At 39.9% G+C, this 12,480-nt stretch overlaps 1 protein-coding gene across 3 annotated transcripts in view; it reads left to right on the top strand.

Moving 5' to 3' along the window:
- The window catches only part of BAIAP2 (BAR/IMD domain containing adaptor protein 2), an 84,526-nt gene that overhangs the window by 31,954 nt on the left and 40,092 nt on the right, over window positions 1-12,480 (top strand). For all 3 annotated transcript variants that reach the window (XM_081935627.1, XM_081935629.1, XM_081935628.1), the window contains exon 4: window positions 6,350-6,502. In XM_081935627.1, coding sequence (XP_081791753.1) covers window positions 6,350-6,502 — 153 coding nt within the window. The remainder of the gene's footprint in view (window positions 1-6,349; window positions 6,503-12,480) is intronic.

Raw genomic sequence — 12,480 nt, 5'->3', positions numbered from 1 at the left:
TGTTTAGTAGTGCACATGCGTGCACAGTTCACTGTAAATTGTTTTGTGCATGGCGCACATGTGTGAAGCGAACCGGTAGTAAAACCGGGAGCAACCCACCCCTGGGGTCAAGCTATTCTTGAAAGCACCTGAAGGCAGGACAAAGGCAATGGATGGAAACTAACCAAGGAGAGAAGCAACCTAAAACTAAGGAGAAATTACCTGTCAGTTAGAATAATTAATCAGTGGAACTGCTTTGCCCTCAGAAGTGGTGGGTGCTCTGTCACTGGAGGTTTGTAAGAAGAGATTGGACAACCATTTGTCTGAAATGGTCTAGAGTCTCCTGCTTGAGCAGGGGATCAGACTAGAAGACCTCCAAGATCCCTTCCAACTCTGTCATTCTGTTATTCTTTGTTTGCCCCGGGGAAGATTCTGGTTTATTTTAGCCCAGAAACATTTTAAGCCTTGCCTAAAGAGCTCAATCTGATTTGACTGTCCTCTTATTACCATGTCTTTAACATCCCGAGTAGACTGCTTAAGATCACATCCTTCTTTTAATGACTGATGTGACTGAGTTAATTAGAACAAGTTAGAATAATTTTTTTTGTGCAATATTTTTACCAGAAAGAATTAAATGTACTGTACAAAAAAACCCTTTCCTTCTGAAAAGTGCCATTTTTAAAATAAACGAGTTGTGGATTAAACTCTAGAATTCGTAATGCAAATATTGCCCATTGAGGAAGTGAAATGTCTCTTCATGATTTTTTTAGGAGAATTAAAAATGAATTTGTTCCTGACTGGTTTGTCCTCAGTGGCTGTTTTTCTTTTTGTTTTCTGATGTATTTCATGCATTTGTTACTGTATTGAAAGTTTTACTGTGTTAACTGCCCTGAGCCACTTTATGTGGGATGGGTAGCCCTATAAATCTAATAAATAAACAAATAAAAGAATTATGCTGGATTACTTCTCAGTATGCATCTGCTTATCATCAATGAAGAGTTAAATAATTTTATGACACTGAGTTTGCAAAGAATATGTCTGCAGCAGGTAACCATCCTCTACTGCCTTGCCAACTGGTTATGTAAGAAAAATAGGCATATATTACCCAATAGGTAGCTGTGTATCAGGTTTATAACCAACAATTTAAATGTTGATTGCAGCCGGAATGTGTAATCCTCTAATTGATGGCCTAATATTTTTTTAAAATGGGGAAATATTTTTTTCATGACATCTCAGATGAGAATGTAGATAGATCATGAGCTACTGTTTGAGTATAGATAGAACAGGAACACTGACTATTTGTGTTGTAGCATCCTCTTTACTCCTTACTAGTGAATTTCTTATATATTGATGTATTTAGGCATCTGGAGCTAAGTGTCTAAGTGACTTTATCATAATGGGGAACTGATTAATTGACATTGCTGTTGATGTTTGCTGATGGCTGCAAAGTAGGGTCTCTTTAGTTCCATCCTCAAGCTTACCTGAGTGCTGTACTATCCCAATGTAGGGATCTTTCTTTCAGGTACAGAAACAAGGTGAAGGTCTCACGAGGCCTATAGGTCCATGATAAAGGATGATGCTTCTTTTGACCAATTTCCTGATTGAGAAAACAGCATGAATTGCTCTCATTATAAACAGGCACTTGAGGTTGGAAGTGGCATGGGTTTTTTTCCCCTCAGTATAAATTGAAAGCATTCAATTTTGAAAGTTTTCATCTTTGTCTTTATGTGTCACAGGCACATGCTATGCCATGAAAACCCTTAGCAGTGACTGTTTCTCACTCCTATCCCAACATCTCTGCCAAGAACATCATATTTCATCTTGTACATGGACCATAACGTTCAAAACATGCTTGTTTCAATCCAGACGCAGGTCACCCGAAACCAGCTGTTCCATCTATGGAACACTTTGCACATCCCTACTTGGAAGTTAAAGCAAAAACAAAATTGGAAGAAGGGAATGGTAAACCAGTTCCTTTCTGTAGCCTCTGCATTATGTGAGAATCTTCCCCCCCCCCCACACACACACACATTTCTTCTTCCCTAATTACTAGTTCCTGTTGGAAATGTTTTTTGAAGTTGTGGTTTGCCATGGTTGCTAGTGAAGCTAACTTCATATACCCAGTAGCTTTTGCAGCAGGAGTTCCTTGTTAATACAGAACTCAAAATCAAAAGTTCCTTAAGATCTTTGCCAAGGGAAGGAAATGTTTTTAATGTTTGAGGGTTCAAATTGCTTGCATTTATTTTGATATGGTGATATTGTTTAACCAACCCAAGCTATAATACCAGCCATTATAATAAAGGAAAATACCTAACAGCAGAAGAAATAGAATAACAGAGTTGGAAGGAACCTTGGAGGTCTTCTAGTCCAACCCCCTGCCTAGGCAGGAAACCCTACACCACTTCAGACAGATGGCTATCCAACATCTTCTTAAAGACTTCCTGTGTTGGAGCATTCACAACTTCTGGAAGCAAGTTGTTCCACTGATTAATTGTTCTAACTTGTCAGGAAATTTCTCCTCAGTTCTAAGTTGCTTCTCTCCTTGATTAGTTTCCACCCATTGCTTCTTGTTCTACCCTCAGATGCCTTGGAGAATAGTTTGACTCCCTCTTCTTTGTGGCAACCCCTGAGATATTGGAACACTGCTATCATGTCTCCCCTAGTCCTTCTTTTCATTCAACTAGACATATCCAGTTCCTGCAACCGTTCTTCATGTGATTTAGCTTCCAGTCTCCTAATCATCTTTGTTGCTCTTCTCTGCACTCTTTCTAGAGTCTCTACATTTTTTTACATTGTGGCAACTAAAACTGAATGCAGTGTTCCAAGTGTGGCCTTACCAAGGCATTATAAAGTGGTATTAACACTTCACATGATCTTGATGCTATCCCCCTGTTTATGCAGCCTAGAACTGCGTTGGCTTTTTTGGCAGCTGCTGCACACTGAAATGGTTGTCCACTAGACTCCAAGATCCCTCTCACAGTTACTACTATTGAGGAAGTACCAAATATACTGAACCTGTACATTTTGTTTTTCTTGCCTAAATGTAGAACCTTATTTTTTTCACCATTAAAACCTTTTCCAATATAATATAAACCAGAGCCATTGAGCTGTAATATCCAGAATTCTTAACCAACGTGACGCCCCATCATACAGGCTGGGAGTTTTCAGCTTTGTAGTAACCCGCACCACCCAACACCCCCCCCCAAGGTTGGAAAGCAAAGCTCTAATTATTTCTGCTCCTTGTAAGAAAGTAGTCATAATAGGGCATCTTATTTCATTTGAGTAAAACTCTGGGGGGAAAGAGATGGCTTAAGAGGGCTACTGTTCAGGGAACTGAGTGCAGGCGGTAGCGGCTTTTCAGTTACACTTCCCATGTCTTCCATGTATGCCTGGCAGCAGTGAGCTTAAGACTTTTTCAAATAAAGGGGGGGAAGTGTGAGATTATTGTGTGATGATACCTTGAGTGACTTCCTTCTGGGACAAACCCACTGCTGAAGAAAGGAACAAGACATATTGCTTTGATTTAAAGAAATCTTGCCTTAATGCATTTGCTGGTTGCCAGAGTTTAGACAAGTGGCACAGAAAGCAAGCAAGCATTATTGTCTGCAGTTCACAGACCTGTCAGGTTTAGGCTGGTATTGTAATTATTGCACTATTTTAAACAAGTAACGTAGCATATGCTTGGGTGCTGCTGCTGAGTGTGTTGGGAATTTAAGGGAGAACGTCTCAAGCTTTATACTTTATACTTCCATTCCATTCCCATTTCTCTTCTCCGCTGATAAAATAGAATATTCATATCGCCCAATAAATCTTTTAAAATGGAACCTTTATTTGCAATTCTGCCATTTCCCCTCAGGTATTAAAGTTGCTAATGTGATTGCAGAGACATTAAAAGTTATGTTCCAAAGAATCTGTACCAGTAAGGCATTGCAGGAAGAGACAAATGGCAGATGTGGATCCCTTCAGCTGAAAACGAAGCACATCAGCTCAGATGTTCAGAGAGAAATGAATACTGGAGTTAATTCCTTCCTGAAATAAAATCCAGTTGATGAAGCACATATCCCCCTTTTTTTCCCCTGGAAAAAAAAATGGAATTTCAGAATATTTCTTAGGGGCCAAATTTACCTAACAGTCAGTGCCAGCAAAGCTTGTGATAGGGGTATGTGAAACCTCAATTCAAATCGCACAACCTGTTTGAAACAGTGATTTCAGATGTTTGAAGCAAACTAATTCAAACTTTGTGGAAGGGTTTTTAGCTTGATGTGTGTTTTGAAATGCAACTATTTTGTCCGTCACAAATAAGATATCTGTGAATCAGTGTGTAAATCACCTTTTCCGAAGCCGTCATAACCATGGCTTCGGAAAAGGTGGTCCTCAACTTATGGCTAAATGGCCATAAATTGAGGACCACCTGTAATTAAGCAGAAGTTATGACAAATTGATTTAACTCGATATAAAGAAGCTTTAAGTGGCTTGATCATGGCTGCATGGAAAGGAAACTGAGTTCCTCCTCGTTTTCTCTTTTCCATAAAGAGAAAAAGCTTGTATATTGTAGTATTACAAGGACAGCTCTGTAGTTATTGTGGAAAGGCAGCCATGTTGGGTTAATATCATAAAGGAGGTGGCAGAAAGGAAAGCAATTCTTTGTCACTTCAGAATGGAACCCACCTTCTGCAGGGAATGGTGGAGGAAAGAAAAGGATTCAGAAATGAAATTAAAAGTGTGGCTTGCTTATACTGCATATGATCAGAGGAAAATAGCCTGGAGCTATTTTTCTTTTCAAGATTGTGCCTTTCTTGCTTTTGTCCTTGGCTAGAAATGGACCATCATCTACAGTAATTGCAGGCTTCCTAGCCGATATATTTATTTTAATTGGCTACACTACGTTCTATATACATGTGGCATCTGAATAAATACTAATGGGAGGAAAGCGAGCTGCTCCTTAATATGTATTTATCCTGCAACAGGCTTCCTCTTAGGAAAGGCATTTTCCTTTCTCACAGTAGCCTTTGTTGAAATGGCATCAGCAGCCTGCTTGCAGAGTCTTTTGGGGTGAGGAAGGAGGGAGGGAGGGTATCCAGAAAGCAGGCACAAGGGATTGCTCAAGGGGCTGGTGTATGCAATAAAGAAGGAGCTCTATTAACTCTTTTGCAGTTAATGACCTTTTAAAGCCATGAAGGTTTACATCTAAAATGCTTTAGGATATTCCAGACTTTTAGGCTATTCAAACAGAGCGTGGAAGTGCTGAGTGCAGAGAAACCCCTGAATGTGAGAAAGGAAATTTATTGCATTGTGGATTTCTCGGGCCATTGGTTGCAGAATTAAGTGGGTGACTTTATGTCAAAGTTTGAAGACTTCACATGAGGAGATGCTGTTTGGTTAAAGGGGGATATGGGGCTCTTGAGTCTTGATGTCTTTTTTTTTTTTTTACTTTGTTGCATCTTCTCACAGGAGAGGAGTTGTGGGTTCAAGTGGACAGCGTGAAGCCTTTCTGCATTACCCATAGGCCTTTGAGGAGGACCTCAATGTCCTCTTATGATTTTCAGAAAGAGTAGGGAAAGCTGATTCTCAGTAGCCTACAAAGGAGAGCTCAACGGAGAAAGTGTAGGGGGGGAAAATCCTTCTGAAGGCCCTTTAAACTTATGTGAGCCACCAAAGTCGATTCATAGCAATAGGCAGTAGAGAATTAGCAGTATCCAGGTGCAGAGGGCGTAGGAGGGAGACTAAGAATCTCTCTGCTCTTCTGCCACCCACACAACATCTGAAGCCCACGTACTGAGTCAGGAGCTTTTGTGTGAGGGAAGTCAGATGACTAAGGATGGATGTTACTAAGGGGGAAGGAGAGAGATTCTCTCAGCAGGCTTATGCTCTGTGGCCCAGTGCCCCCTGCTGTCCAGGCTGCAGCTGAGCACCAGATCAGGGATCTCTCAGAAACTCTTGTAGGGGACTGATGAAGAGGCAACTGCCTACTTCTTTCTCTCTGCTTCCTTTCTCTCAAGCAACTGGAATAGATGTTTGCAAAGGAATCTGCTGTATTCAGAATACCTGCAGGCTTGTGCACTCATATTAGCAATAGTACTTACATCCAGCTTCACAGTGCTTTACAGCCCTCTCTAAGCAGTTTACAGAGTCAGCCTATTGACCGCAACATTCTGGGTCTTCATTTTACCCACCTTCAGAAGGATGGAAGGCTGAGTCAACCTTGAGCCTGGTGAGATTCGATCTGCCAAACTGCTGGCAGCCGGTGATCAGCAGAAGCAGCCTGCAGTATTGCACTCTAACCACTGCCCCACCGCAGCTCTTACATATTGTGATTAATGTGCTGGTTTCTACTCACCTCTAATATTTTATGTTCTCTCTTTTCTTCCAGTTTATTGAAGCAATGGCCAATAAACAAAGTGAGCTGGAGAACTATGTATCTGATGGTTACAAGATGGCGCTCACAGAAGAGAGGCGGCGATTTTGTTTCCTGGTGGAGAAGCAGTGTGCAGTGGCCAAAAATACTCTTACGTACCACTCCAAGGTAAGCAGAGGCACTTAGTAAAACTGAACTAAACCACTCCAGGGATATGATTTCCTTTTTTTAAAGTAGTAATCTTATTAAAGATTACAATTTACAACATTGCAAATTAATGTAAACTAAAAAGATTAAAAAGAAAAAGAGAAGGAAGGTGCATAAAAGAAAAAATAAGAATATAGTAAAGAAAAAGAAAAGAAATATATAAAGAAGTGACTTGGCTCTTTATCACAAGTATAAACAATTTTAGTAAATTATCACCTCTTAAAATGCAACAAATGATCTCTTCTTCCCATACCCCATACAAACCCAAACAAATCCATAAAGCTTCCTTTTTTCAGTTCTAATGTAAGCCTAAATCCATTAAAGGTAATCAGAGATAACAAGATATCTATTTTACACTTGATCAAAAAAAACCAAACAATCTCTATATTCCTTCCTTTTATTGCTAACAATATTGATCTTTAGTCCCTTCAAATAATATCCTGGAGCGTGATTTGTTTGATTTTTTTCTTTGTCTCTTCTCATAAAGTTCTTCAAAGCTTTAACAGGCCTGCTTTGTAAGTGCAATATTCAAAAGTATCCAGCCCACTCCCTTGGTTTGTTATTTGTAATAACAATGGATAGATTTGTAATATCCATTTTAATTATAAGATATCAGCTGGTTTCCAACATAATTCTTGTAGCCTATCATTTTTAAATCCACTTTCAAATCAGCCTCGATCATGTAAAATAATACTTGCTTCTCTGTCATAATACTTTTTAAACACAACCTGTTTATAGAGGCAGACATTTAAGTTCTAGGTCCATTGTTCAAAAATATCCTTTAGTATGTCCGGTGTTAAAATATTTTGCTTCGTTCTGTATTAGAAGTCAAGTGTTTATCTTCTTTAATTGTAACCTTTAGTTCCTTCTAATTCCCTATAATTTTAAAGTAAATTTAAAGTCCAGTTTTTAAAGTCATATATAGTTTGTCTTTTTCAGAATTCAAAATAAAAGCATTTTCCTATGGGAAGGATTCTTTATAATTAATTACGAAATCTTATTTCAAATTGTCCATGGCTATGTTATCTTGAGCTCATGTAGTTACTATAGTGGACTGCCATTAGTGAAGGAAAAGTGCCTACCAGTAGTACTTTCTATAGTGCTTCCTATGTGGGTAAAAAATGGAAACTAGTCCATTAAGATCAAAAGAGGTGGCGGGAGGTGGCCCTGCGTGATTTGTAATAGATATTCAGCTCAAATGCAACTGTTGTTGCCTCCTGGCAAAATCCTTGGGGAAGAATATCTTAACTGCATGCCAACCAATGCAAATTCAGTCTAAATAAAACATGTGTTTTATTTTCATGGCTGAAAAGAAAAGTTGGAAAAATAGGGAGAGTACGACATGGAAGTGTATATGTTATTCTGTTATTTTTAATGGTGAAATAATTTGTTCTGTTAATATCATTAGGCTCTTATTGGCATTGGTTTGAGGAAAAAAAACCTTTATGGTTTATTGCTCTGTGTGTGGGGGGGTGGGTGGGTGGGTGGGTGGGTGTATGTGTTTATTGTCTGCATTTCCTCCACTCAACTCATTTATGGTATTCATCTGGGTAGATGGAAGCTAGTCAGGTAATAAAAAAATGGACTGCAAAATCTCAGTGAGTCACAAACACTGTTCAAGAAGAATTGTATGTTAGGCTGTTTACTAATATATATGGAGAAATAAAAGAACAGCACTCTTTTCTTTCATCTGGTGGATTATTATTATTTTCTTGCCATTATTTTGTAACAATACTCCAATGAGGATAAACTTTCAGTTTTATTTATTTTTTATTTACATTTTTATTAAGTAGATTACCTTGGTGATAATTTACATGTAGACACTGAGATCATGGGCAGTGGTGCTAAAGCATATGTGGCTTGTTTTATAACTTGTTCAAGAAATGTGATTACACACTGTTGCATTCCAAATCAAAACCATTTGCATGGTTTGGATGTGTTGGTTTATAACATTTACATAGTCATATACAAAACACCCACACAGATACTTCAAAATGTCATCAAAATCTTCCGGGAAGTATGGTCTTCTACTTAAATTTAGCTATGCTGTTATCTTGAATATCAACTGAATATCAACCTCTGGAGAAGGATCTAATGTTGGGAAAAGCGGAAAGAAAGAGAAGAAGAGATGACCAGCAGCAGGTTGGATGGACTTGGAGGAGAATTGGAAAACCTGAAGAACCAAGTTAGGGACAGATTGTCATAGAAAAAACCTTATCTAGATGATTGCTAAGAGTCAATACCACCTTGATATCAGAAAACAATGTTCTTAGTTCCTTTGTCCTAGTGAAGGGACCAAGGTGCGTCTTGCCATTCACCAAGATTCATGGCAAGCCACCACCACTATTCTTTCTATATAACAATTTTTCTGTGATGGAGCCTTCCCTTAGAAATCATACATTATTCACGCACTGTATAGTCTGCCTGAAGACACCAGCACATATGTTTAGCTTTCATTCACCCTCTCTTCAACCTCCCATAATAATAGCTAGGCACCCAACAGGGCAGGTGTGCCTGTTTCCTGGCAGATGATGTATGGGTGGCACAATGGCCCTTGTGTGCTCTTCAGCCTGGAGCTTATAAATACACAGTGTGCTGCTTCCAATAGAACAGGAGAAATTAAGAAGCTGCACAACTGCTTTTTGTGCCATTGTTTTTTCTTGTTTGAACTCAAATATAAGTAGTCCCTGCTTAACAAAGGTAATTGGGAATAGCAACTCTGTCATTAAGCAGTGCGATTGTAAAGCACAATGTCACATGACTGTGCCAACTTAAGCCAGCAGTGGAAGCAGTCCCAGTTGCTGTTAATGGGTTAATTTGGTGCGGCCGCAGCATCCTGCAGTCACATGATCACTACTTGCAGCTTCCTGCCAGCTTCCCCATTGACTTTACTTGTTGGAAGTGAAGGTCGCAAATAATCACATGACTGCAGAACACTCTGACATCATAATTGTAAGCCAGTTGCCAGATGTGTAAGCTGCATTGACGTGACCATGGGAATGGCCACAGCTATGAGGACCCATTGTAGATCCCCATTGTTTAGCATCATAACTTTGAACAGTTGCTGGACAAGTAGTCTTTCAACAAGAACTACCTGTAAGTTCCTATTTCAAATGAGAAGGTTGAATGTTCTTCTTTTGCTCCCAATTTGCATTTTACTTAAAAAGCTGGGATGTCCTTTTTTACTTAAAAAGCTGGGATAACCATTGGTTATTTTTTGAATCACCCGGACTGTTTTTACTGCTTTCCTACTTATGCCCTTTGGGACTGGTCCCAGAGATTCTAGGCTTAAGTTTTTTGGGGGACGGGGAAGGGAAACTGAAACTAATGCAGGGGATTAAGAAGTGATTGAAGCAGCAGGACTTTCCAGAATAGCATCTCTTCTTTCAGTGGAAGCTAAGAAGCTCCTGCTGCTCATAGTGATAGGGAGAATTATTTCCATGCACACAATGTGCTTTCATGGAGGAGAGGAAAGGGAGCCATCCTCACCGAAATGATCCATGGAGCTATTATTGACATTTTCACAGGAAGCTGCTTCTTCCACCTACGTGACATTAACGGTTACCGGCTTTCTCTGCAAAGCCCAACCTTTTCTCATGTTCCTCTTCAAAGATACAAATAACAGGCAGCCATTATGCGACAGTCTCCCGTCCTGCAGCTGACCTATGCTCCCCTGGGGGCTGCCAAAAGCTATTCTCAGACTTCCTTTCAGATTGCATGGTTGCTGTGGAGCAGCTGATCTCTGCAGCTTAGGCACCTTGGGGGCATCCTAGGGGATGTGCAGAACTAAGCAATCGGTTTGGTTTTGTTTTTTCCTAACGAAGTAGCCCACATGTACTAGTTCCTGCTTTACCTTTTGCCCCTAACGGTTGTGCTGAACCTTCAGCTATTAAGAGAGAGTGAGACCACTCTGCTTGGGCGGCGGCGTTGAGAAAGACCGAGTTTATTGAGGTAAATGTTTCTGTGAGGATCTGTGGTGTGTCCTAGTTACCTGCGGGATCGCATCCTACCGCATACATCCCTGCGACCAATTCGCTCTCACAGGGAGGGACTCCTCCGGGTGCCGTCCACCAAGCAATGCCAACGGGCGGCGCCTAGGAGTAGAGCCTTCTCTGTGATGGGCCCAACCCTCTGGAATGACCTCCCCCCCGATATCAGAACTACTACCGACCTCCGCTCCTTCCGACAAAAACTTAAGACTCACCTGTTCCAATTAGCTGGCCTGGCCCATTTATAGTCCCATTTATACCTCCTGGCAAATATTTTACCCTGGGATAGTTTTTTAGGGGTGTTTTTTCATGTATTTTTAAATTTTTAAAATTTTAAATCTAACTTTAACTATTGTACAGTAAACTATTGCTACCTCCTCCAGCCACATCTATATTTATTTTATATTTATATTATGTATATTTACTGTTTTTAATATGACTGTACACCGCCCCGAGTCCCTTCTGGGAGAGGGTCGGTCTAGAAATCAAATAAAAGTTAAACTTAAAGTTAAAGTGTCCCCCCCCCCCCCAGCTATGTGACTTTTTTCAACATTCCTTTTGCCACCGAACACCCACGTTTTATACGCTTCTCTTTGAAACATTTTTTTTCAGAACAACTCACAAAGATTTTGCTAATCAGGAAATCAAAATTGGGGGTGCAAGGCTTGCAACCTGGTTTGAATGTGTTTATTTGGAAGGAATTTTTTTTTTAAAAACGGGCTGCCCCTCAGGAAGACATGTCCATGTGATTTCCATCCAGTGAAAGAAGAGAGCAAGTGAAGAGAAAGGAATAGATGTGAAAAACCTGGGCATTTTCTTCTATCCCAGCTCATTCGTTATCCTCAAGGATCTCCCACTAAATGCGCTCAGTACTAAATGTTTTCATCCAGGATGTTAGATATTTTGGCTTGCGTCAGAATTACATATTCCTGAAAGCAGTGTCAGGTCAAACCACTCTCTTGGCGACACTCATGCTTGGTTAATTAAGGAAAAAGTATCTGGAATAACAACTTGTGAACAGCCACTGAAGTAGAATACCTCTTTTCAGAGGTGGGAAGAAGGAGCCAGAGAAATGCACAGAAGTGTATTGTGCATGTCCTGGCTTTCCAGTTTCTTTTCCTTCCTCAAGTTGTTCAGTTACAACATTTTGGTACTGCCTTTATTGCTTCAAGAAGGGAAGAGTACATTCCCTATAGAAGGGAGGTTCTCACCTGTGATTATTTTACGCTATACACTACTCTTGAGGGTTTTTTTTCAAAGTGAACATGTAGTACCTGTGTTAAATTTAAAAAATATAGCTGGCTACTTTTGCATTTGGGAAGGATTTCAGTTTTGCTTGGCTCCCATCTTATGGAGTATTTTCTTTGTATCACCTGGTTCATTGTCTCTGTGCCTTTACAGCTGTGCAAATTTTTATTTTTAAAGGCGGCATATGCTAAAGTGTACTATATGTGAATGTAGGCTTCCAAGATTCCAACTTCCTTAATCAGGTCAGAGCTCCTGGAGGGGGAAGCAACCTGAAATTGTTGTTGGGAGTGAAATTGAAAGGAAGGCCGCTGCAGCCCAGCAACACAAATAGAAGCTCTTGCTTTATATTTATATTTGACACTACTTCTACCCTAAAAAAAATAAATAGCCTTTAAAAAGAGCTAAATGTTTACCTGGTCTATAAGTAAGCAATGATTGAAGTGATTTTTAACTGTGTTTCTTAGTTTAATATAACACTCTGGTGAATTTGAATGAAAGAAAGGGGTCTTGCAGTTGCCTGAGACTGACAAGTGCAAAATGTTTTCTTTTTAAAATCAAATTACCCTAACTGGGTCTTGTCCATTTCTTTGGCTCTCTATTTTCGGTGTCCTAACTAGTACCAGGCCTAATATATATGAATCTCTCAGACCCGATCAGAGGTCCTGTCCTATCCTCTCTTCTCCAGCTTTTAGATTCATGAGG

The sequence above is a fragment of the Natrix helvetica genome (genome assembly GCF_964273705.1).
Source record: "Natrix helvetica genome assembly, chromosome: 1".
In the NCBI taxonomy this organism is placed as follows: Eukaryota; Metazoa; Chordata; class Lepidosauria; order Squamata; family Natricidae; genus Natrix; species Natrix helvetica.
This window is presented reverse-complemented; position numbering and strand designations above follow the sequence as displayed.